Below are 26801 nucleotides of genomic sequence, written 5' to 3' on the forward strand. Positions count from 1 at the left end.
CCTCTGTGTCATTCAAGATGGTTGATTTGTGAGAAGGTGCTGAAGTTAACAGTTAGCCAGTGTAAAACAGACAAGTCTGAGTCTTTTGGGTAAACAACCAGGGTAAATCCTCAAGGGAAACTCAGTATTCATGTGTTACATACATACATACAGAGGAAACTGCATGACTGAGCATAAGGACAAATAATGTGTATCTCAATATTATTAATAAGTGGCCTCCTTTCTGTGTGTCCTTTTCTACACTATGATGAAGAACTGGGCAGGTGAGAACAAATGTATGAGTTTTCAGATCAATATACCAGATAAGGAAAGGAGACCAGAGGAGGAAGCCAAGAACTTTGACGAACAAAATAAACAAATAAAATTTCAGCAAAAAAAAGAAGCGTCCTGCGCCTTTAAGATTGCGACCTGCCGCAAACGGTAATGTAGTAAATCAATAACACGTGTAAAAAAAGATTTTATGAAGCTAGCGACACGAAGATGGGGGTTTTGGTGTCAATTTAAGATACCAGTATTTATTCAAACTAATACGATGTTGGTCCTTGCAGTTGAAGATACATTGTCAGAATTTTAGTCATTTGAGTAGTTTAAAGGATTCAAAGGAAAAGTAGGTAACGTTAACAGTTTCAGGACAGTGATGCTGTGTTGGCTAACTAGGGAGATAACATGTTTCTTGGTGAAATTGTTATACGTTACTAGCTACATTTTTTTCATTACACTATAACAATGGAATTGAATATGATAAAGTAGCTGGTAAATGTACCTGTGCGATAGTACTTTAACATATTGCAGACTTACTGTCATACCACCCTGTCTGAAAGGTAATTGTTCTGTGATTTCATAGCTACTGTATATTGTTTCTTGTTTTTCCTCGGACCAGAATCATGTTCGTGGCAGTGGAGATGGTTGACACTGTCAGAATCCCCCCATGGAATTTCCAGCGGCAGTTCAATGAAGCCATAGCCGAAGAACTCAACAAGAAATTGGCCAATAAGGTGAGAGGATGCAGTACCAAAGATATTGTCAGCTGAGTTAATCTTTTATTGTTTGCTTTGTTTAGCCTAACACAATTGTGACATTGTAGTCTTGTTAACTTATCTGCTTTATTTATGTTTGGCTGTTCTTTAACTGCATCTTGACAGGTGGTTTACCAGGTTGGCCTCTGTATCTGTTTGTATGACATCACAAAATTGGAGGATTCCTACATATTTCCAGGTGATGGAGCTTCCCACACCAAAGGTAAGGAAATTACAATTTGCGACAGATTTTCATCTGAATATTTAAAAATCAGCATAAAAATATTATGCACATTTTCCCAGCAGAGGTGGGTTTCCATCAAACGGACTTGCGATGACGGTGCACATAAAAAGCCCTTTTGTGCTTACATTTCTTTGTACCGAATAAAACAAAATGGAAGTTTGATGTTTCCATTGCATTTTCAACTCGACCGATGGTTTTGTTACAAACTGTTACAATTAATAGCAAACGTGCTCAATCTGGTTTTGGCGCATGCTCTCTAGACAACAGTTAACTTATAAAGTTGACAGAGTAGGTTATATGATGAGATGTGGATAAAGCGCAATATACTTTTTATTTGATAAAGCCAAACACGGATCATGTCACTAGCAATCAAATAATACCCTCAATATTTATTGGACATTTGCAAGCTTACAGTGTACTTAAAGGGCCAGTACAGCCATTTGTATTGTAATATCAAATTATTTCACCAGGCAGGCCAAAAATCCATCCCACCAAAACAGGCTGAAATCTCATGTCTTTTCAAACAGCGCTTACAATAACAGGGCATTATCATTATTTTCAATTTCAGTATTATTCCAACCTTACAGTATGTAAATATATATAAAACTGCACTGGGCCTTTAACAGGGAAATTGCAGTTTTGACTGCACTGGGCCTTTAACCACCATTTATTTAATCTGCCTATTAACTACATGCTTTTCCATGACATGGTGGTAACATATCATTGCGTGACTCCCAAGTTAACCTTGACAAGATGGTTAATATATCAATAGTTGCAGCGTTTCGACCATGATTATTGCATAATCTTTCACAGGCAAAAAAATTATCCACCTTGTCTAGTGTATTTTGTGTTGACATTTTGCCCTCAAATTTGCTGTTTCTATCAGGCCTGCTGTGAGTTTATTTTTTTTAATGTGTAATTCATCTGCATGAAATGGTTGGATGGAAACCTGCTTAATGTTGCTGACAGGCCTACATGTTTCATATGAATATTGATTTGCAGGTAACAAGTGAATACATTGTTTTATGATTGAGCCACCAAATGTATTCACTTGTTACCTGCAAATCAATATTCATGCCATAATCGTGATCAAAACGCAGAGAAATAATTCAAATTAAATCAAAACGGCACTGGTCCAATAAACGTGTTTATTTTCAAACGCTCCGCATGGAATTATTACGTTGTCTTATCTAAGGTAGAAAAAATACAGGTTAGGACAGACTACGCAATAATTCCACGTGGATCATTTCGAAAATAATCACATTCATTGGACCAGTGCCGTTTTTATTTGATTTGTATTACTTTTTTATTTTACCTTTTTTATTTAACTAGGTAAGTCAGTTAAGAAAATTCTTATTTACAATGACTGCCTAGGAACAGTGTGTTAACTGCCTTGTTCAGGGGCAGAATGACAGATTTTTACCTTGTCAGCTCGGGGATTCGATCTAGCAACATAATTGGTTACTTGCTAGGTGTCAGAAGCAGCAGGTTCACCATCCTCTCTCCCCTGCCTCTGGAATGGTTGATGTCTGGGAGAATGTTGTACTACCTAGCTAACATTCTTGATCCTGCTCGTTTGATCCTGATCTTATTCCAAATGCTCACACGGACGTTTTCCAATTCAGTCTAACAAATAATGGCTTATTACCAAAGCGGTATTGTAAACACATTGTGGCCGATGTGTGTGATTGTTTGCAGACTTTTTCCCCCCAGCTTTGACCGTGCTATTGACTATAGTGGTGGCGCTCGAGCTTGCACATGCACATTTAGTTCACACAACATTCTAGAATATAATTTTGTTATTTGACACGTCAAATTAAAAGCTTAATTGACGTATCTTTTTTGACACGTAAAGACCCAAAAGGCATTCCATATGTTATAGAATTAGCTCCACCTTGCCCTCTGATAGGTTAGGTGGAACTTTCACCACATTGCACCATATTATTATCAGATCTACACAAGTGCCTGGAGGTCACGGCCTAGGAGATGTTTCTGGGCAGGGATTTTCTCTTAGGACTGACTGTCCATTTTGATGTGACCTTATCTTTCCCCACTCTGTTAGTCCACTTCAGGTATGTTGTGTTCCACCCTTTCTTGGATGAGATTCTTGTTGGAAAGATCAAATACTGCAGTCAAGAAGGAGTACATGGTGAGAGAAACACCTCATCTTTCCCCCCACCTTCCAGTTTTCTCCCCACCCATCTGAATGTTAAGTCCTAGTAGCTTATATGTCCATAACGCATATACAGTTGAAGTCGGAAGTTTACATGCACCTTATCGAAATACATTTAAACTGTTTTTCACAATTCCTGACATTTAATCCTAGTGAAAATTCCCTGTCTAAGGTCAATTAGGATCACCACTTTATTATAAGAATGTGAAATGTCAGAATAATAGTAGAGAGTGATTTATTTCAGCTTTTATTTCTTTCATCACATTCCCAGTGGGTCAGAAGTTTACGTACACTCAATTAGTATTTTGTAGCATTGCCTTTAAATTGTTTAACTTAGGTCAAACGTTTCGGGTAGCCTTCCACAAGCTTCTCACAATAAGAATGTTGTCCCATTCCTCCTGACAGAGCTGGTGTAACTGAGTCAGGTTTGTAGGCCTCCTTGCTCGCACACACTTTTTCAGTTCAGCCCACTAATGTTCTATAGGATTGAGGTAAGGGCTTTGTGATGGCCACTCCAATACCTTGACATTGTTGTCCTTAAGCCATTTTGCCACAACTTTGGAAGAATGCTTGAGGTTATTGTCTGTTTGCGACCAAGCTTTAACTTCCTGACTGATGTCTTGAGATGTTGCTTCAATATATCCACATAAATTTCCAACCTCATGATGCCATCTATTTTGTGAAGTGCACCAGTCCCTCCTGCAGCAAAGCACCCACACATCATGATACTGCCACCCCCGTGCTTCACAGTTGGGATGGTGTTCTTCGGCTTGCAAGCCTCCCCCTTTTCCCTCCAAACATAACGATGGTCATAATGGCCAAACAGTTCTATTTTTTGTTTCATCAGACCAGAGGACATTTCTCCAAAAAGTACACTCTTTGTCGCCATGTGCAGTTGCAAACCATAGCCTGGCATTTATATGGTGGTTTTGGAGCAGTAGGCTTCTTCCTTGCTGAGTGACCTTTTAGGTTATGTCGATATAGGACTCGTTTTACTGTGGCTATAGAATATTTTGTACCTGTTTCCTCCAGCATTTTCTCAAGGTCCTTTGCTGTTGTTCTGGGATTGATTTGCACTTTTCGCACCAAAGTACGTTAATCTCTAGGAAACAGAACGCGTCTCCTTCCTGAGCGGTATGACAGCTGCGTGGTCCCAAGGGGTTTATACTTGCGTACTATTGTTTGAACAGATGAATGTGGTACCTTCAGGTGTTTGACATTTGCTCCCAAGGCTGAACCAGACTTGTGGAGGTATACAATTATTTTTCTGAAGTCTTGACTGATTTCTTTTGATTTTCCCATAATGTCAAGTGAAGAGGCACTGAGTTTGAAGGTAGGCCTTGAAATACATTCACAGGTACACCTCCAATAAGACTATTTTACATAATTTGAGTCAATCAGAAGCTTCTAAAGCCATGACATAATTTTCTGGAATTTTCCAAGCTGTGTAATGGCACAGTCAACTTAGTGTGTGTAAATTTCTGTCCAACTGGAATTGTGATACAGTGAAATAATCTGTAAACAATTGTTGGAAAAATTATTTTCATGCACAAAGTAGATTTCCTAACCCACTTGCCAAAACTATAGTTTGTTCTAAATACATTTGTGGAGTGGTTGAAAAACAAGTTTTAATGACTCCAACCCAAGTTTTTATTAACTTCCGACTTCAACTGTACATATGTCTATTCTTGGCTAATAGGCCTCATCGTGTCAAAATAAGAACACTTGAACATGCTGTGTATTGCTGATACACTAATTTGTATCAGCAAACTAATTTTATACACCGCTGTCACAGCCCCAGAGGAGTCTGTACACACTGCAGTGTGATTTCTACTGACCCTGTCTCTCTCAATGTATAAAGTGGATCAACAGGGAGAATGTCTCAGTATGAAGTATAACATTGATGTGGCAGTCTGTCTGTATAGATTTGTTCACAATGCCATATTTTGTTTCACAGTCAGCCTAGGATTCTTTGATGACATCGTCATTCCCCCAGAGTCTCTACAGCAGCCTGCAAAATTGTATCCTGCCCAGTGATGTTTTTGTGTGTTTCTTACCAATGTGCACATTTGACAATTTGTTGCTCAAAGCTGAGTTGATGGCTCTGGAATACAATCATGTAAATGTTAATTCAACTCCTCATGTTGATAGCTATCTGATAGACATTTTAGTTTACCTGTAAAAGCTGCTGAAAATAAAGCAATCTGGCAAGCACTCCTTGACTGCTGCCTCAGCGACGAAGCGGAGCAGGTGTGGGTGTGGGAGTATGAGACGGACGAAGGGGCCCATGACCTCTACATGGACCAAGGTGAGGACATCCGCTTCCGGATCACAGATGAAGTCTTCTTGGATACGTCGCCCACAGGCCCTTCTGCCGCAGCAACCAACACCCCTGCAGCTCCAGGAGCAGAGGAGGGTGGCCAGAAGAAAGAGGCCCCTTACACACTGCTAGTAAGAAGGCGCTCACTGATATAACACAGACTTATTTTTACTAGTGTTGTGAATTTAATAATTTCAGTATCCATATACAGTATATGTGACTTGAGTTAAATGGTACCGGTAAGCTCACTCAAAACGTCCAGTGAACAAGTATTGGATGTTTGATCAGGAGTATAATTCACTGGATGAATTCTCCTGATGACCTGGATGGAATTATGTGATCTTTCCTTAACAAGCAAAGGACCACTTGTTCGAGAAGGCAAAACTGTTAGCAGCACAGTGATGTCTGTCACATAGGTGTACTTTTGGTTTACATCATACATCCTTATTACAAATTACATTTACATCATTTACATTTAAGTCATTGCAACTGGTTCCAGACTTTGTCAAAGGGCATTACACCTTGTGACATGTGGAACAAAGCCACTTACAATAGTGCAAAAATCTTTTAGCAGCACAGTGATGTCTGTCACATACCCTATCCTAGGTATTCATTGAAGATCCTTATTTTCAAATGACTATTTTAAGGTATTTTTCAATACTATAAGTCTGCTTTTTTTCTAATAACGGCCTTAATTAATTCCACCCCTTCCCTCCCTTTCTTGTGTATCAGGGTACCATTAGCGAGCCAGGCTTGGGCCTCCTGTCCTGGTGGAACAGCTAGCGAAAGGAGAGACCATTACAGTAGAGAAAACAGGGGAGACTGCTGTCAAGTATTCATCCCAGCTGCTGGACATACACCTTCTTTTTGGACTCTTCTCAGTCACTCCTCCCAGGTTGTGACTTTAACACTGGAGAAACATGCCTCTGTTAAGTGTCCTCAAGGCTAATAGACACAGAACTGTGGGCTCAAGTACAGGAGGCTGGATTCCCATAATAGGAACTGCCCTATAATGGCAGATGGCAGACCCAAGGACAAGGGACCAGTAGCAAGGATTTCTAATAGAGCACACAGGCCGGGACGTGGAGAACTGTCTCACTTGCAAAGCTGTAGATCAACTTCCCCCTGTATATTGTAAATACTACCACCATAACTGTTAATGTACCAGCAGTTACACCCGGTGCACATGACTGTAAGAAAGACTGATTAAAGGTCCCCAATTGGCCTATTTAGTGTCACCATGTAAGTCTTGAGTGTTCACTTGAACAAATAATGGAGTGAGTGTGCCTAAATACTCAGTTGTGTGTTGTCTTTGTGACCAGTATAATGTTTCCTCAGTGATCATTTTTGTTTGCGTGATTTTGAGTTGGGTTATTTAAGCATTAAGGCCCAAGGACGTGATGGTAAATGGCTAGTATACCACGGCTACGGGCTTGTTCTTAGGCACAACGCATTGCAGAGTGCCTGGACACAGCCCTTAGCTGTGGTATATTGGCCATATATCACAAACCCCTGAGGTTTCTTATTGCTGTTATAAACTGGTTACCAACAGTAATTAGAGCAATACAAATACATGTTTTGTCATACCTGTGCTATATGTTCTGATATACCACTGCTTTCAGCCAATCAGCATTCGGGGCTCGAACCACCCAGTTTATAATTGTGTATAGGACATGTATCCCAAAAATATAATTAAAAAAGTACAGTCCTTAGGAAATGCTGTCATGAACCCACAAGCACTACACCTCACTGTAATGAGTTTATTTTAGTGGGTGTGGAGTTGGTCCTCTGAAGCGCCTAACAACATTTTTGATAAACCATTGAAGCCATATTCTTCCAGGCCAAATGAATGTATCATATTCTGATCTTGATTTTGGTTATTTTTTTTACTTAAACCATTACATGAAGGAATACATCAGTATGGTTTACAATACGAATACCTAAATGTTTAATGTAATAACTGATTTGACACGTATGAGCATAGCAGTCTTGTTATGCCTACAAATTTTCCGGCAAACAAGCATCACGCCCATTCTCTCAACTACGGTGTGATCTCAGCCAGCGGCAGCTGCGCAGCCTCAACAACACACTGCAGATCAGGGTATTCCGCGACTACGCGTATTTACTGGAGTTATTTATTTAATTGATGTTATATAATAGTAACTGACAAAGCACACACCCGTCCTCTACCGACAAAACGGACTCTAGCAATGCAGTAAGTAGGCCCATGTTTTTTGTAAATAATTGTACAAATATTCAAGTATGGGTATGCCTGCTATTTGGATTGTAGAAAATCTGTCGCCTATTCATTAACGTGTGACCGCCTTTTTGACCAAAGTAAAGGAAATGTATAATAATGACAACTGTTGGGTATAGAATACCTTTGACGAGGCTAATCATCCTCTCATCCCTATACCGTCTCTGTTTGCGCGCTCGGACTTTTCTTATGTTCTGGAAATGAGGAAAAAGTCCGATGATATGCGTGTTTATTACAGAATAATTTGGCAACGCAAACTGGTCATTCACTTAGCCCGAAATGCACGCCTCCGCAACATGACGAATCATACAATGTTATCAATGTCTCACGTAGAGGGATTTTTTTTGCGATATTTAGACACGTTGAGCCGAGCCAACTGACTATTTCAGATATTTAATTCTGATGTAGCCCAGAGAAAGTATCCAGAGAGATAGACTTCACTGTTTCTCTTTTTTCATTTTTACTTTATAAAAACGGATTCCTCTCGTTCTTTAAACAGTCATTTTTTCATTCGCGTGAAATGATCATCTACTTTTCTAATTTGACCATTTTGGTGTTACAATGTAGCAGCCCTAATGTTATGGTTTGTCGTCATTATCCAACGCTTTCCAGTATTGCATGCTGACGTCAGAAACACACGGCTTGCGTTTTGCCAGCAGCTCTGTCGAAAGCGTGCGAGCTGTCAAGAGAACTCTGATTTACTGTAACCTTGATGATGCAGGCAGAGCGAAAGAATGTAACAATCTTAAACCATGCAAAGCCATCTTGGCCTTAGAGTGTGTGCTGTGTCCTATCTTATTGTGTGCACATGCCATCAATATGCTCCACCATGTCTTGGCACACAATGGCTGCTTTATTTATTTATTTATTTATTTAAACCATTTATTTAACTGCTTTTGTTGCAGCTATTCCTAAAGCTGTGCTTTTCTTGAGCTTGAAGGACTTGATACATAATGTAAAGAGCAGTCATATATCTAAGTTGAGCCTGTTATTGTTTGTGGGCAGACTTGGGAATGGTTTGCAGTTTAAATGTATGGGTTTTGAAAGTAAAAATTGTCTGTAATGAATTGAAAGGCGGCCAGTGTCATTTTTGGTAAAACATTGCCACTAGGCTGATACTCTTAGCCAGGGTGTTCAACTAAATGGCTTCATAAGTGTCAAGTAATGTAAATCCAAACATCCATCTTAAAATTAAGCTGTTAATGAATGATGCATAATGTTCTCTGCGGTAGGGATGAACTTAATGAAATCGCTCTTTGTTTCAGTTGTTCCTTCTGGTTCCACTTTTGCCTCTTACTTTAGTTAGTTTTCTTCTCTTTCTTTCTTCACAGCAGAGGCCCATTAAGAAACCTGCTGAAACAAACTGACCTGTGTACTCAATAGCAAGATATATTAAAGCCGCGACAGTGAGCAGACAAGCACATAACTGGAGTGTCAGCATCAGGGCAGGTGGTGAAGAACTAGTAGAGTGGTAAGAAGAGCGACCTGGCCTGTGACTCATCCATGGCAGACCCCAGCCTGACGTCCCCCTCAGAGGCCCCTCTGCGCTCCCCCCGGGCTGCACCCCTTTCCCTCTCCTTCCCCTTTTTGAGGGAGGGCAGCCGTGTGTGGGAAAGGGGAGCGCCACCGCAGCCCCGGTCACTGCCCAGCCCACTGCCCACCAAACGCAACCGCACCTATTCAGCGTAAGCATCTAGATATGCTGCTCATGAATGCGTTTCTGTATTATAATTGGTTTGATAGTGCATGTTTATTATCCTTCACTTTTATGACATTTATATATACATTCCTTAACTTCTTAGAGAATAACTTATTTCCACAAGCAGTAGCAGAAGGGATATGGTGTGTTGATGTAATGTTTTGTTGAGAGTGGACATGATGCTCTCTCCCCTGTCTCTCATCAGCACGGTGCGGGCCACCTCAGGGCCAGCGTTTAAGGGCGTGTGCAAGAGCTTCTGCAGGTCACAAGGTCATGGCTTCATCCATCCCTCCAATGGCGGAGATGACATCTTTGTTCACATCTCGGAGTGAGTGTCCTTCATCACTACAACAGCCTTCTTTAACTTGGCAAATTGCTAAAATGAACAGAATGCCCTTTGTTTTTATATTCTGTTCACAGCTTTCTATCTCAGAGCAGCAATGTAACATCAGTGTTCAGTGTCAGATAAAATGTGTCAAGGTTCAGAGCAAGAACTGACTGCATATTCATATTGTGCAGTAAATGAACATCTAAATCATTAATTCAATCTATTTCAGTATTGAGGGCGAGTATGTCCCAGTAGAAGGAGATGAGGTCACATACAAAGTCTCCCGGATCCCACCCAAAAACCTGAAGATCCAGGCCGTGGAGGTGAAGATTGTTCATCTGAACCCAGGGACGAAGCATGAGACCTGGTCTGGCCAGATCATCAGCCAGCTAGACGAGAGCTAGGCTTCAGCGCTGGCCTGTTTATCTACACTTGGCTACAGGGAGGGCTAGGGTGGGAGGTTGAGGGGTCTGGCTAGGGCAGGCAGGGACGGCCAACTGGTGCTGGAGAGTCTGTCTAAATCAGGTGTGCTAGAGCTGGGCTGAAACAAAACTCTAGATACACTGACTGGCTCCTCAGGACACAAGTTGGCCATCCGTGAACTAGGATGTGGTTGGTACAGACTTGATTGATAAGTCATAAAAGCAAGTAAGGGAGGAGAATATGTTCAACCTGAAGGTACTGAAAATGGGTGAGGGGACAGAGCAGAGTGGTGGAGGAAATAGAATGAGAAATCAGACACCATTTTGAGGAGAAGCATTACTATTGGTATGAAATCAAAATGAGGTTGGAGAGAAAATAACTGACGAAGGTTTAGAGGTACAGAATTGGAAACGTCTGAGAGAGCAATCGAGAAGGGAGGGAGAGATGATGTCATGTCAAAAAGCTTGGAAGAATGATTTATATTTTACTGTGAATGGAAAAGCCACTATTAATATTTGAGGTACACAACCATCTTTGTATTTATATATATTTATTTGATCGTTTTGAGGTTACTGGATTTAAGTTTTGGGTATTGTAGTCAAACAAATGCACTTAAACTTGAACTTCCATTCTGAAATACTGCCGAGCCGACTACAACTCCTATTAGGCTTTATCATGTGGCAATATGTAGTCCTGTTTGCAAATTGTAACTCACCATGATGGTATGAGAAAATTACTGCAAGGTTTTTGAAACTATTTGAAACTTTTCTATTGTCTGAGAGACACTGTAACACACTGTCAATGGAATTTAAATACATTTTAATGTTTTTGTTTAAGTTTTGATATTATCATTTGATTGTTACTGAACCATTATTCATATGTTTCATGTCTGCCTATTATGTTTAGCATTTCTCCATATTTAGGAAATTTCTATGCATATTTATATCCTTCATTCTTACTGTTTTGGGTTGTTTTATTTCATATATTAGTTTTAGTTCAAATGCTAGGTTTTCCATTGGTCACAGTTCAGAGCATTTTATGTTACACAAGCCACTGTGGCTATAGTTTACCCTCATTTCTATGTGAGCCTTGAAAGAGCACTAATAACATTTTATGATTCACAATTGTGATGGCTTATCTTTTTAAAATATTTATCTTTGGAGATAAGGGTGTATACATAGTATGTGACATTAGAATGCCATGCCTATGCCTTAGTTATAATTTCCATCTGTTGTACAAAAAAAATAACAAGTCACACTTGGCACAATGGTATAAAATAATTTATTACAATGAACATAGTTCAAATGAATACAGTACTCAACAATCACATGATGATTTCACAATTAGTGTATGTCGATCAAACTGTACAAGTGAATCCACTGGACCTTTGTAATCCATGAAGGTATAATGGCCTTTGGCATAAGGGTGAAATACATCCAGATTATTATATTTGTAGCAGACGGCATTAACGTTTTAATAAAATTTGATTTGATACAACTAAAGGATGTGTACCTGTGAATACTGGGTAGGTAATGTAAAGGATGTGTACCTGTGAATACTGGGTAGGTAATGTAAAGGATGTGTACCTGTGAATACTGGGTAGGTAATGTAAAGGATGTGTACCCGTGAATACTGGGTAGGTAATGTAAAGGATGTATAAGCCATCTGTGAGATCCATTTCTTATAGCGGTGCAGACTGAAGTAGCAGGAATAATTTATATGTAATTGCATAGATGAGGTAAGACTTCTCCCTACAGTGTCTAAACACTTAGTACCTTTTTTCAACCTGGAACCGAAACAGGTTCTCCTATGAGGATAGCTGAAGAACGATTTTGTGTAGAACATCTACACCCCCCTTGGATTTCTTCACATGTTGTGTAACAAAGTGGAATTAAAATTGATTTCATTATAATATTATATAATATTATATTTTTTTTTGTCAACAATCTACACAAAATACTCTTAAAGTGAAAGAAAAATGTTGAACATTTGTTTTTATATACCTTGATTAGATAAGTATTCACCCCCCCTGAGTTAATACATGTTAGAAACACATTTGACAGCGATTACAGCTTTGAGTCATCTTGGGTAAGTGTCATAAGAGCTTTGCACACCTGTATTATGCAATATTTTCCCATTATTCAAGCTCTGTCAAGGTGTTGGAGATCATGGCTAGATAGCAATTTTCAAGTCTTGCCATAGATTTCCAAGCAGATTTAAGTCAAAACTGTCTCCTTGGTAAGCTACTCCATTGTATTTTCAGCTTTGTGTTGTAGGTTATTGTCCTGCTGAAAGATGAATTCCTCTCCCAGAGTCTGATGTAAAGCAGACTGAAGCAGATTTTCCTATAGGATTTTTCCTGTACTTAGCTCCATCCCATTGGTTTTCATCCTGAAAAACTCCCGTCTTTGCCGATGTCAAGCATACCCATACCATGAAGGCAATTACTCTGTGATGCGTTGGATTTGCCCCAAACATAAGGCTTTGCATTTAGGCCAAAAAATACATTCATTTGCTGTGGTTTTTTTTGCAGTATTACTTTCATGCCTTGTTTCACGTTTTGGAATATTTTTATTCTGTGTGTTTTTTTGTTTGTTTTATCACTCTGTCATTTAGGTCATTATTTTGGAGTCACTACAATGGTGTTGATCCATCCTCAGTTTTCTCCCATCTAAGCCACTGAACTCTGTAGTTGTTTTAAAATCCCCAATGGCCTCATCCCTAAGCAGTTTCCTTCCTGTCCTGCAGCTCAGTTCAGAAGAACGACTGCATCTTTGATGTGTCTGGGTGGTTTAATGAATCATCCACAACTTAATTATTAACTTTACCGTGCTTAAAGATATATTCAATGTCTGATATGTTATTGTTATCTATCTACCAATCACTGCCCTTTATTTCTGAAGCTTTCGGAAAAGCCCTGGGAGGACAGAGCAAGAGGTGGTCATAAAAAAAACATACCTAAATATATAATATCAACCCCCATTATTTCACACAGAGTGAGTTAAGCCACATTTGACTTCTGAACTAATTTAGGCTTGCTAAACAAAGGGGGTGAATACTTAAGGAACAATTATATTTGAGTTATAATTTGTTTTTACATTTGTAAAAATCTTGACAAACAATTACAATTAAATCTATTTCAATCCCACTTTGTAACGCAACAAAATGTGAAACAAATTCAAGGGGGTGCAGATTTTCTATAGGCGATTCATCTGAAAGTGGACTGGCACAGAGCAACAACTCTCTCGCGCTCCTCTTTTGCTCCATTTTGTTCAAAGACAACACTAGTCACTTCCTACACTTACAAAGAAAACAAATGATCCAAAACCCAGTTAGTCAGATAACTGTATCAATATTAGTGAAAAACATAAGTGGGTATTTACATTATATACTCAAAATGTATATAAATCCTCACATGATATTCACAAAAGAGGATTGTCTTACAGGAGGGCCTATAAGACATTATGGTTAATTTGATGTTACATACAAATACAGGGACACACTACAAAAACCATTGGGTTGATAGATGTTAAATAGTCAGATATTACATTAAAACCTTAGATAAATACTTAGTCATGATAAAAAAACTGAAAATATTAGTAAACTTCCTCACATTGTTTGAGCTACCATCCCTTTAAAAAAGCAGATATGTCCACATCTCAGTACTTTCTATGAGAGTCCAGTCAATGTGAATAACTGATGATCCCTTTATATGTCCAGTGCTAGTTAGAATAATATTATACAACGACAATGCATTGATTACTTAACAAATCTGTAGTGGTTTTACCTCCCATCTCCACCTCTTCTCCTTCAGGTGCTCTTAGTACCTGCCCTGAACAGCAGGGGGAGCCCAGGGGAAGCTGATTGTGAGAGTGCCTGCTGCATGATTTATCACGACTCATTGGCGGGAGCTTTGAAGAAAATCTCTCGACAGTGCCTGGCTGTGTCCTCTGGTGAGTATACTGTGAAACCAATGGTCCGTGGGTCGTTGAAGATCTCATAGTCGTTTCCCCCCTGAACAGAGAGGAATGTAGATACGGCTTTAGAATCTACTTGTTCACAAATAGGTTTGCACCGACTGCCCTTTTCACTCGTCGACCTCTTTCCTTCCTTGTCTCTTTATCTCTCTCTATGTCTCAGTAAAATAAGTTAAATAAACACATAACCATCACAAAGCTCATGCAACATTGTTTCAGGCAGGGGTCAACTCCACTTAGATTGACAACAACAATGATCTCTGAACTTTAACCTTTAACATTCAAGCCACAGCACAATCCTACTCTCATTGCTATCTTTAGCCTCAGAGCATTCCCCACCACTGACACGTCCACAAGGTCCTCCCCTTCACTTACAGAAGACGTCTCGTTGCCAAAGAAGTAGATAGCGTCCAGGCCCTCCCCCTCCAGCACGTCCAGACAGAGCCTCTTGTCCCAGCCTTCAGGGAACACGTCAAAACTGATGAGACCGCCTGAATAGGGAGGCACAAAAGGGGGAATAATTCAGTCAAATTCAATTGATACATTACAATTTGACATCATGTTACTGAACCGAATATTAGTCCCCCCCCCATCAAATAAATCCTGTCATGTTTTAGTGATGATTATTAACACACTACAACCAGCTCTCTCATGCCATGTCAGGGATATTGGTTGTGGTTGGTCAATGCACTGATTAGTGAGGATGCCCAATGCATGTAAAATAGGTGTGATATTTCCCCCATTACAGGAACAGCAGTTTCAAGATGTTTTTTCATCTGCAACTTCAAAGGTTAATGCTGCACATTTCTCTGCAACAGACTTGGAGCCCAACACATTCTCCCCTCGAAAAGCATGAAGGTTATTAAAAGCCCCAATCAGTGTGCTCAGTTCAGCAGAACAGACTTATTTATGCCCTGTGCATCGACTGTGTGATGATGGCTTTGACATACAGTCTGTGTCCAGGGAGGACAGTCTTATTATTGGTGATTATTCACTACTTGGCTGACCTCCATGAGGTCCCTAACAGTATGTGAGCCATCAGGCTGCCCCATGAGGTCCCTAACAGTATGTGAGCCATCAGGCTGCCCCATGAGGTCCCTAACAGTATGTGACAGCCATCAGGCTGCCCCATGAGGTCCCTAACAGTATGTGACAGCCATCAGGCTGCCCCATGAGGTCCCTAACAGTATGTGACAGCCATCAGGCTGCCCCATGAGGTCCCTAACAGTATGTGACAGCCATCAGGCTGCCCCATGAGGTCCCTAACAGTATGTGACAGCCATCAGGCCCATGAGGTCCCTAACAGTATGTGACAGCCATCAGGCTGCCCCATGAGGTCCCTAACAGTATGTGACAGCCATCAGGCTGCCCGTGAGGTCCCTAACAGTATGTGAGCCATCAAGCTGCCAAATGATGTAGACTCAGTTCCACAAACACAGCCTGTGCCTGACTCCTTTTTAAAAAAAAATCGCTCTTTCCTTTTCATTCTCTCTAGTTAGTCTTTAAATTCTGCTACATATTCAGGTCAACGAGCCGTGAATGTGCACAAAAAGCCCTCAGCAAAGTTTAAATTCTGCTTCTTGCCCATCCCCCCTGCCTTCAGATTCTACTTCATTACCCCCCAGTGTTTAAAGCGGCAATCATCAGTTGAAGCAATAACAAAGCGCCCTCCTCACCACTGTTTCAGTAGAAGGTGTGGCGATGGGACTGGAGAAATGTGAGCACTCTCAAATTCAAAGGCAGAGCTATGAATGCAAGGACTGACCATCCATGTTATCAAAAGTACAACTTTAACCATGTTTTCAGGCTATACAGTGTTTGTTTACATTTACTTTGTTTACAAACTTTGGAGTAAAACTAGCTTATATTTTGTTTTCTGATTGGGTACGAGAGTTGAACTAAGATCATATGGCATTTATAAGTTATATCCTTCAAGAATCAATGGTTACATATCATTAATTTATTAGTTCCAGAAATGGATGTAGCAACTGCTGCTTGACCCTAAGGGAAAGCTCACAAATGCAACAGCTAGGGAGGTTTCAGCCAATCAGAGGGTGTATTGGCCACAAACGCCCACATCCTCAGCCCATCCCCCACACAGTTCCTTCTCCGCCCCTGGCCATGCACCATAAAGGTGAAAGAAAACAGAGCCAGGACAAAGGTGCCTGTATTTGAAGTGACGCTGCAATGTCGCTTTTTGCAATGTCGCTTTTTGAGCTGAGTGACACGGGCAAAAATCTATGGCGTAAGAACAGACAGTGCTGCATAGGCATAAACAGCATTGCATATGTGAAATGTGAACAAACCAAGGCAGGGTAGACGTGCAGATACAGACTGCAATGAGCAAACACATAAATCTTATCCACTAGCCTTCTCATTGGCTCATTTTATCAGGCTCTGCGGCTGCAGTACAAACAGCCCTCCAACGGGCTCTGCTGCCAGTGCTATTAGCATCAGCTTCCACATCAGCAACCAGAAGGATTCCCAGTTAATATCAGCAATCAGAGGGATTCCCAAGGCAGTCACTCAGTTAGGGCCGTTAGGATGAAGTAAGGATGAATGTGTGTGTTTGTAACGACTGCTGCTACTGGCCCAAGGCTTTAACAGAGTGCCTTATGAAGACAGCAGCCTTATCTCCAGCTGTTTGTGCAGCTGCCTGAATTGTGTACAGTTTCACAGACCATTAAGTAAGCCCCACACCTCATTACAGTCAGCAAACACCTAGTCTGACTAACCAGAGAAAAACATCTCTGAACCTCAGAGAGTGGAGCAGGGGAGAGTAATGTTTAATGAAGTTGGACACAATGTGTCCAGGAGATTGACTACGCATGGCAGATCGTCTTTGTGAACTGGCAGATAGGAAACAACAGCAAGGAAAAGACAGCAAAGGAGCAAGTATATTCAAGTCATAACAGGGTTCTATCTGAAAGATAAATTAGTCTTCAAATGTAGATATCACACCATGCACAGATGACATACAAAAGAATACTGAAATACAAGACTAGAGGTGGTCCTTCTGTAGCTCAGTTGGTAGAGCATGGCGCTTGTAACGCCAGGGTAGTGGGTTCGATTCCTGGGACCACCCATACGTAGAATGTATGCACACATGATTGTAAGTCGCTTTGGATAAAAGCGTCTGCTAAATGGCATATATTATTATATTATTAGGTGCTAATAGTTACACTGATATTAATTCTCAGCTCACATACGGTGCCTGTTGGTCTTACCTCTAGTAAATCGTAGACCCTTCCCAGCAAACTCCTCCTGCAGGGCCGCAACAAACTTCTCCCGGATTTTCTCTCTCTGTGAAGAGGTTAAGGAAAGGGGTCAGGCTTCAGGCCACTAAGGGTTAAGCCTCTCCACATCACCCATCAGACCACTAGACCCTCCATAATGTGTGGCTGTGAAACATCAATGTCTCTTCAGCCATCTTGAAAGCTCAGCATTGTTTTGACTTGTTTACTCTCTTCCTCTTTTAATAGGAGCCAACATAACAGTATAAGAGAAAATCATGCCTGCTTGCACTGTGCAGTGATTTGAGGTTATAAGAGGTTGAAAGTATGACTCAATCAATAACACGTGCTTTGTTTGTTTACTATTCATTTTAAAAAGTTGAGATGTTTAGATGTTTTCCTTAGAAGATAATGACTGCTGTTTGGATCATTATTTAGGCACTCTTATACTGTGTAATACCTTGTCAATTTCAGAGAATTCGAGTCGCTCCTCAAGTGTGCAGCTCCGGCCAATGGGGGAGATGTTCAGCATTCCGTTGCGGAATTCGATAAAGGTGCCCCTGAGGGCAGAATACGGCATTCATCTGTAAGAAGATACTTTAGACTGGCTTTGTTGCCAACCATCATACAACAATTCTAGAGATTCTAGCGTTAAAGTCAGAAGTGGACTTAAGGAAATAAGTATTTCCACCCAGATACAGATCAATCCTTCTGTCTTAGTCTCTCCCTTAGGAATGCTGACAGAGCCACCATTAGAAGTTAATGAGAAACCCCACGCTTGCTCCGGAAATGTACATGAGAACTATGCACATTTCTCCCGAACAATATGGGAGAAATGGGACTCTTGCGCTTACATGTCAGGACTGTTCTCTTGGTACTTAACCATGTCTCTGGACTTTACACATCTCCTGAAATATGTGGCGTTAAAGACTCTGGTGACTATGGATTCTCGTTCAAGTGCTGTCTGTAACTCCAAATGTTGTAACACTCGATCTAAACTTGCCATTATCTTGCTGCTTCTTTTGTCTGGAAATGTCTAGTCTAACCCAGGTCCTGACATTCTTACCCCTGCCGAATTAAGTAGTCAGAGTGGCCTGAAGTTTTTGCATATAAAAATGTAAGAAGTCTTCTGCCAAAGCTTGATTTTGTGAATATATGGATAAAAACTGCCGACCCGGATGTATTTATGCTTTCTGAAACCTGGCTTAAAAAAATATATTACAGACAAAAATATTGGCATAAATGGTTACATTGTTTTTCGTATAGATCGTAAATCTAAGGGTGGTGGTGTTGCTGTATACGTAAAAGACAAGTTCTCGGTGGTCGTTCTGACCTCTGTTACTAAACCTAAGCAATTTGAATATTTGTCTTTGAACCTAAACCTTGGCTCATCTTTAAATAGTGTTGTATCTTGCTGTTATAGACCTCCATCTGCTACTGTGGGATCTCTGGATTGTATTTTCAAATTGTTATCAAGGAGTTTGTCCTGATGGGTGATCTGAATCAGGACTGGCTAACATCTAGCTCTGATCAACTTAAAATTCTGTGCAATACCTACAACCTCACTCAGATTGTCAACAGTGTAATAACTAGGTTGAATATAAAATATCCTCTGAAATCCTCTTTGATTGATTTAATCTTAACCAATACTCCTCATCGTTTTAATGCTTCTGGTATTTTTGCAAATGACATAAGTGATCACTGTGCTATTGCCTGTGTGAGAGATGGTAAAATTCCTAAGAAATCTCCACGTGTTATTACGAAAAGAAACTGGAAGCGGTTTGACATTCAAGTTTTTTTACATGATGTATCTAGCATTGAATGGAATAGAATGGAATTAATCCCTGATGTTGAACTAGCCTTTTCTTACTTCCACAGCGCATTCCAGGATGTATGCAATAGGCCCCTTTACGCAATAGGCCCCTTTACAAAAATTCAGGATTAATGGCAGAGAGAACCCTTGGTTTACTAAGGAACTTACAAAAATCATAAGGGAACGAAATGCTTTGTGGGCTAAAGCAAGAGGGACTGGTTTGGCAGATGATTGGATGGCTTTTAAACATCTTCGAAATATGGGTGTGGCTATGATTTGTAAGTTGAAAGCAGACCACTACCTGAAATCTACTTCACAAAATGTAAATAATCCATCCAAATGTTGGAGTGCAGAAAAGATACACAGCTTCCTAAACAATTGTTGGTCGACACACAGATTGTAACTCAGAGAACCTCCATTCTGAAAGCCTTGAACCAGCATTTTTTAGATGCAGGCAGTTTATTTCTAAAGGTCAAAGGTATAATTGAGCCCCCTATAGATTTACCTGACACCCCAGTGCACTCCTTCACCAGGTTCTCCTTTTCATCCTTCTCTGTTTCAAAAGTGTGTAAAGCCCTGAAAGAAATTGATTTTATAAATCCCCTGGCCCTGATGAACTAGACCCCCGCCTCCTACACCTAGCCGCAGACATCATTGCTCCCCCTTAACATGTATTTTAACCTTACGCTTGATGTTAAGGAAATCCCCAAGTTATGGAAATCTGCTTTTGTAGTGCCTCTCCTGAAAGGTGGAGATCCCTCGCTACTTGACAACTATCGACCCATATCAAAATTGTCTGTACTGTCAAAGGTACTGGAGTCCTTAGTTAGTTGGCAGCTAAAGACCTACTTCCAAGAAAACAACATCTTAAATGGAATGCAATCAGGTTTTAGGTCTGGCCACAGCATTGTTTCAGCAACATTGAAGGTTTTAAATGACATCCACTGTGCTCTTGATAAGAAGTTACATTGTGTGTCTGTTTTTATTGATTTGTCGAAGGCGTTTGACAGTGTGGACCATGCTGTGTTAGTGCAAAGTTTAAAATGTTGTGGAATTACTGGTCATGCTCTAGATTGGTTTATAAATTACCTATCAAATCGTACACAATGTGTAATGGCGGATGGTTGTAAATCTGAGTCCATAGAGGTGTGTTCAGGTGTTCCACAAGGTTCTATTTTTGGCTCACTGTTGTTCATTTTGTATATAAACAACATTGGGGATTTTATTGAAACAGCAGATGTTCATTTTTATGCAGATGATACTGTTCTTTATTCAAGTGGGAGTAGCTTTTGAAAATCCCCAAAGAGCATGTAACATCATACAACAGAATTTGTATGATTTAAAGCTAATTCTAAATTTGGGTAAAACAAAATGCATGGTATTTTCAAATGCCAGGCATGTTACAAATCATGTCATTGCTACATTGGCTGGAGATACTATAGAGCAAGTTAAAGTGTACAAATATTTGGGTGTGTGGGTTGATGATAAGCTGAGCTTCATTGTGCATGTAGAGAACTTGATAAGGAAGCTCAAGCTGAAAATAGGATTTTATTACCGGCATAAGGCTTGTAATAAAGGCCAGGAAGGAGCTGGTACGATGTACATTACTGTCAGTTTTAGATTTTAGTGATGTTATATATATATATATATGCAGGCCTCAGCCACTACCCTGAGAGCACTTGATTCAGTGTATCATGCAGCCCTCAGGTTCATTACAAATCAGAAACGTCTAACACATCATTGTGATCTCTACAGCGCTGTTGGCTGGTCGTCATTGACCTTGTGTAGGCTTAAACACTGGTATACACTGATTTATAAGGCCATATTGGGTCAAATGCCATTTTATCTCCGTTCCTTTTTAGTCAGGTCAGTAAATAAATATAAATTACGGTCCCATTCAGATTTGCTTCTAACAGAACCAACAATTAGAACAGGTCATGGTAGAAATAGTTTTAGTTACTTAGCACCGTGGTCCTGGAATTCTCTCCTGAACATTTTAAAATGTGATGATCTAGTTCCGTTGGTGAACTTTAAACACTTGATCGATGTATATATCATAGAAGAGTGTAATTGTTTGTAGGCCAGCTGTTTTTAGTCAAGATGTTTTGTGTTTTTAATGTAATATGTAATTGTTGTACTGTATGTGTGTTTATAGTTTTGTTTAATGTTGTGTTAGTGTATGTAAGTTGTTTTGTCTGAAACGTTGTTCCCCCTGGACCAGGTCTTTCTTGGAAAAGAGATATTATCTCAATGAGAAAAAACCCGTATAAATAAAGGTAAAATAATACATTCCTTTCTCCAATGCCTACAGCTGTGATAGACAGGTTGTAGTGGCCATTGGGCCTCTGAATGACTAGGATGGAAAAGGAGCTGAAAGGAAAAGGAGCTGGAAGTAGATCAGAGGGAGGGAGTCTCACCTTTTCTTGGGCAGCTTGATCAGCCCCATGTAGCTGAGACAGAAGTTAATGAGGTCCTGCAGTAGTTCCTCTCCCAACTGGTTCTGGATGGCCTGTAGGACAGAGGACATAGTTCAAATATTTGAGCTGTCTTTTCTTATTAACACAGTGCAGTTCTCTTAAAGGCCCGATCATAACTTTCCCTTCCAATCTTCTTAGCTGAGTACAGTTGACAAGAAAAAAAGTTGTCCCTGCATGTTGTTTACATGGAATCAGGTTTAAATAGCTTGTTAGTGAGCCAAAATATATTTTACTCCTTCCCTCACCTCAGTCACACCCACCTGTTTGGAAAGGAGCTTCCCATCTTTGTACTGCACCGTGCCATTCTCAGCAAACACATAGTCAAACTTCTGTATCACTATAAGAGAAAAAGAGAACAATTATGTTGTACCTGGTGTAGCGGGATTATTGGTCATTGCAGATTACCACCTATGTAACACTACCTGGAACAGTCCAGTTTAATCTCTGTCCTGTACATTCACTGTACACATATCTCACATGGCTAGAGCATCAAAGTACTGAGCATCTCAATCTGTCTTGCATAATGCAGTCTGGGGATGATCAGGATAGAGAACTGTTGATGCAGAAATGCACTGAAAACAAAACCTTGAATGCACTAGTAGCACTCCCACTCTATCGTTCATTGCTTTACTTTTGTTGCTGCTCTGAGTGATAACTGTCAGTTGTCAGTGTATTGGTGGCCAGTCTCCACTGCTGTGTGTAAACTCCACCACAGGGTCAGTGTGTCAAGGTAACACAGGTACATGAGCAAACATGTAACTCCACCTGGGTCCATGTGCGCCCCGGAGCGGAGACATAAGTTATGATGTAGCTGCTTTCATCTATGTCTGTTATTTATGGACTGATGTCAAATGAGAGTGGGCTGCCAACGTGAAAGACCCTAAACTGTCTCTCTGGTGAATTTCCCTGAAATAATTTCATTACCATGAAAGCAACATCCTTTTGGGGTTTGCAAAGCCCTGTGAGAGAAAGGCAATAATGTGGGTTTGAGGGTGAATATGTGAGACTGAAATGAGACCAAAGTGAGTATGAGGAGCGCTCACCTTCATCTCCCTCACCCAGCTGCTCTGCGATCTTTGAGTAGTCTGATCCACCCACTATGCCGATCTTCACTTTCCTGCGCAGGGACTGGAAGAACTCATCCAGCGTAGGGTCAATTTTCTGCAGGATGTAAGCACACATGCATGACGTGCACACACACACACACACACACACACACACACACACACACACACACACACACACACACACACACACACACACACACACACACACACACACACACACACACCTTTAGGGACTCATAATATAAACTGTGACAAGACAGGCATTTACAGTCCTGAAAACAGCTTTTGTTGTCTGACCACAAAGCAGGAGAATGCTTTTGTTTGTGAGGTTAGGTAGCATAGACAGAGTGAGATAGGCATCTGTTTCTGAAGGAGGAGCAACTTTGATAGTGGTTTATTCATCCTCTTCAGAAATAATCCTATTAAACCAGCTTTCCATCTTGCCAGAGAGACTTGGGCAGATGGATCAGGCAGGGACCTCTTCATGTTCACATGAGGAAACTGCATTACATAATATAAGGGCAGTGGGTTTATTCTGCACACTTCTGTCTCTGTGACCGACCAGCGGCTGCTGAACTGGGCACTGCCTACACGACGGTCATTGAATGTTTCTTTACATCACCGGTCCAGACACTGAGACAAGAATACAGATAGACAAAAAAACTATCATATTGTAGGCTGTGTTACAACAAAGACATCATCTTGTGATGATGGGCAGAGATAAGAGGGATAATCAACTTTATCATCCTGTTTAATTTAATTATTTGAAGACATGGAGAACTGCCTATTTTCACACATGACAATTGCAAAGACATTCATTGGATGCAGAGTTGTGCAACCGAGTTAACCATTTATCAACATATGAATGAGTCATTTTTGTTCAACTACTGAAATCATTATGAAAAGCACTAGAGAGCCGTTTCACTGATTATTCATTGATTATCTTGCATTTCAAGTCTGAGGGTCAAAAGAGGCTAAGGACATAACTAACAGGCTACCCCCATTATGAATGTCAACATCCTTGATCAAAGTAGTCTGTTTTTAGGGTAGGATGTGACTCTTTACCCCATGTTCCCAATTTAAGTTGTTTACTATCAGTTATCTATCTGTCTGTTAAAGTTCCAATGCAGCTGTTGTTATCTCAAAATCGGGGTAAAAATTAAGTACCTTAATTGTCAAAAAAGAAACAAAAAAATTGCTTCAGAGCGAAGAGCAATTTCTCAAGCAAGAATTTTGCTAGGACTGTCTGAGAGTGGTCTGAGTGGGGAGGGGAAAACGAACAATTGTGCTGTTATTGGCAAAAGGGTTTGTAAGTCTCTTTCTCATTGGTCTATTAACTAATTTCCTGCCTTGTGATATCACCAGGCATGCCAAAACTCCATCCCACCAAAACAGGTTGAAATTCAAACAGCTGTCTTTTCAAACAGCTCTTACACTAAAAGGGCATTATTATAATTTTCACAATTTCACAGTATTATTCCAACCTAATAGTGTGGCAATATATATATAAAACACTGTGCTTTTAAGAATCGACGCGAACAGCTGCAAGGTAATTGATACTTCATATGGACGGACTTGAATCTTTCAGGAAACAGCAGTTATAGGGTCATTTGAATAAGCATAAGCAGTGTAGCAGTGGTCTAGGGTTGACCATCACCAGGATGCTATATGAAACTTGACAGCATACGTGTTGTGCAAGTAGGCAACAGTAGCCTACAGTCGTGTTCTCGTACGGACGGTGGACATGACGTTCTTCCAAATTAATTATATCTCTGCTCCATGGGGCGCGCGCTACTTTTAGTGAAATACAAACTTCAGATGCAAACGAAGACATTTCAGTTTCATTCAAAAGAGTTGGCGGACGACTGCATTTGTATGCTACAACCACGGGATGAAATAATATATGAAAGCAAGATCTTGGAAGGACAGAAAATGATGCTGTTTGCCTACATTATCAGGAAGTATATCGACAGAAAATAGTAAATCATTACATAGCGTGCAGGAACATTCCAGACCTTGCAGCAACATTCCAGACCTTGCAGCAGATAAGACGGCACCGCAATTGGCAAAGCGCCGTATAATTCTTTAAAAATAGAAAGCCTTGACATGTTCGACAGCAACATTAGAAGAAAGAAAATGACAAACACAATACAATGGGATAATGAAAAAATGTTATTTAGCCTACCTCTCTCGGTGGGGTAAGAGTGCCGTCCACGTCAAATAAACACAGAATAGTCCTTTTTGAAGAACCGTTTGATTCATCCATTTCTTATTTTTCAATGATAGTGTTACGAATGTGTAATTAATGATAATGTTACTAATATGTAAGAAATATTCTGGGTAAGAGTGACGATTTTCTGATCTAGCCTCTTATGCAAAACAAAGACTACTGTATAGGCTACAATACAGTACACTGTAAAATGTATTGCCTACCACTAGTTGGATTAATAATTTATGCCACGCGGTCTAGTAGATAACGACAAACCATATCCAATAGTTGTTGAACTGTAGTTTATCCTCCGACTGAAGAATAGTTCTGCCACCGTTTTCGATCGAATTCAGAGAATCATCACGTGCAGCTCGACACGTCTCAGGTTTATTTTGCAACAGTGTCTTGACTCTCGTAAACTACATGCAAACAGCCAATCGCAGCTTCTATGTTTGATGACGCGAGGTGGGCGTTGGCAAAGATATATAAGCATAGAAGTCCATCGCCCCCCATGTCAAATCAAGACTGATTAACACCCATCTCAACAGTCATTCGACCATTCACCTAGAGGGGAGGACAGTGCTCAGACTGTGCCTAGATATGTACAATGTAGGCTATCGTATAATAAATTCACAGCCCAAGCAATGGAATGATTCCTTACTGCATGTCAGGCCAGCCAGGGCATTAATCAGGCCAGCCAAGGCATTGAGAAATGTATGATGAATAACGTTTAGGTGATAGATCCATCAAGTGTTGCTTTAATTACCTCTGTAAAATGTCAAATAGATCCAACTTCCAAGATACACACTCACACTTGGCTCCGTCTGTATAGAGTTGTTGTGCAGGATCACCAGGACGTTTGTGTGTGGTCGCTTTTATTATCAGTAAGTTAGTTACCCACAAGAGGGCAGGCTAAAACAATATACATGCCTGTGCACCATGGAAGCCAAATGGCATAGTGCAGAACAGCTATATCCCGAAGGAGGTTCTGAGGGCTGTTAGATGGATTTGTCTGTTAAGGGTATCTGATATCTGGTATCTGTTTACATGAAGACATGATTATAGTCCTGGTCCCTATTAGCACAGATGGCCATTTGTTCTGCGTCACTCCTTAATAAACAGTCCATATTTTGATATTCTAACATCATGAATGGACATGAAAACCATGCATTTCAAATAGATTTTGAAAATATTTCTTATTGTTGCATTGTCGAGAAGGAACCTACAAGTACGCATTTCGTTGGACCACGTGTATCCTGTACATACGACTAATAGAACTAGCAACTAAATGAATTAAAACTCATGTTGTGTGTCTTTTATCCTTCTACCAGTTATCTACCAGTTATCTTGGTATACCCTTGCTCTATATTTAGCTGGTACGCACAAGGCACCTTCATCTAGGAATCAATATCAGAGCCATATTTTATAGAATTCGATGGTTTTGTTATAACCTCATTCACCACTTTCAAGAGAATGGCTACATAATCATGAACACAATAAGACTAACAGCATCGGTCGGGATAGTTTTTTTTATTAATAGGCCCATCACTAGACTATGCTAAGGA

At 40.3% G+C, this 26801-nt stretch overlaps 3 protein-coding genes and 1 long non-coding RNA gene across 9 annotated transcripts; 3 read left to right on the forward strand and 1 right to left on the reverse strand.

Moving 5' to 3' along the window:
* Nucleotides 1-408: 408 nt before the first annotated feature.
* On the forward strand, nucleotides 409-7123 carry LOC118384587 (DNA-directed RNA polymerase III subunit RPC8-like). Of its 3 annotated transcripts, none has more exons than XM_035771246.2 (7): nucleotides 410-611; nucleotides 881-995; nucleotides 1143-1239; nucleotides 3323-3409; nucleotides 5391-5454; nucleotides 5668-5884; nucleotides 6486-7123. In XM_035771246.2, the coding sequence occupies exons 2-7, from the start codon at nucleotides 885-887 to the stop codon at nucleotides 6534-6536; spliced, it is 627 nt and encodes a 208-aa protein (XP_035627139.1). In that variant the 5' UTR covers nucleotides 410-611; nucleotides 881-884; the 3' UTR covers nucleotides 6537-7123. The 3 variants fall into 3 exon arrangements, with proteins under 3 accessions (XP_035627140.1, XP_035627139.1, XP_035627138.1); XM_035771245.2 differs by having other exon boundaries at nucleotides 411-607; XM_035771247.2 differs by lacking the exon at nucleotides 3323-3409 and having other exon boundaries at nucleotides 409-607.
* A 313-nt stretch (nucleotides 7124-7436) lies between these two features.
* On the forward strand, nucleotides 7437-11962 carry LOC118384589 (cold shock domain-containing protein C2-like). The gene is made up of 4 exons (XM_035771248.2): nucleotides 7437-7968; nucleotides 9342-9695; nucleotides 9915-10037; nucleotides 10267-11962. Exons 2-4 carry the CDS (start codon nucleotides 9514-9516, stop codon nucleotides 10439-10441), a joined length of 480 nt encoding a protein of 159 aa, XP_035627141.1. The 5' UTR covers nucleotides 7437-7968; nucleotides 9342-9513; the 3' UTR covers nucleotides 10442-11962.
* On the reverse strand, nucleotides 11723-25639 carry LOC118384591 (phosphomannomutase 1-like). 3 transcript variants are annotated; one of them, XR_008136549.1, is made up of 9 exons: nucleotides 25213-25639; nucleotides 23004-23121; nucleotides 22221-22297; nucleotides 21901-21992; nucleotides 18131-18230; nucleotides 17665-17740; nucleotides 14813-14928; nucleotides 12047-14474; nucleotides 11723-11972 (listed from the first exon to the last, which is right to left on the reverse strand). XR_008136549.1 is itself a non-coding variant. In XM_035771249.2 (8 exons), exons 1-8 carry the CDS (start codon nucleotides 25291-25293, stop codon nucleotides 14352-14354), a joined length of 783 nt encoding a protein of 260 aa, XP_035627142.1. In that variant the 5' UTR covers nucleotides 25294-25639; the 3' UTR covers nucleotides 11723-14351. The 3 variants fall into 3 exon arrangements, 1 of the variants encoding a protein (XP_035627142.1); XR_008136548.1 differs by having other exon boundaries at nucleotides 12010-14474; XM_035771249.2 differs by having other exon boundaries at nucleotides 11723-14474.
* On the forward strand, nucleotides 15269-16177 carry LOC127930025 (uncharacterized). 2 transcript variants are annotated; one of them, XR_008136551.1, is made up of 3 exons: nucleotides 15269-15492; nucleotides 15573-15695; nucleotides 15733-16177. It is a non-coding gene; the product is annotated as an uncharacterized LOC127930025 (long non-coding RNA). The 2 variants fall into 2 exon arrangements; XR_008136550.1 differs by having other exon boundaries at nucleotides 15269-15453; nucleotides 15493-15695.
* Nucleotides 25640-26801: the final 1162 nt, after the last annotated feature.

The sequence above is a fragment of the Oncorhynchus keta genome, chromosome 5 (assembly GCF_023373465.1).
Source record: "Oncorhynchus keta strain PuntledgeMale-10-30-2019 chromosome 5, Oket_V2, whole genome shotgun sequence".
Taxonomy (NCBI): Eukaryota; Metazoa; Chordata; class Actinopteri; order Salmoniformes; family Salmonidae; genus Oncorhynchus; species Oncorhynchus keta.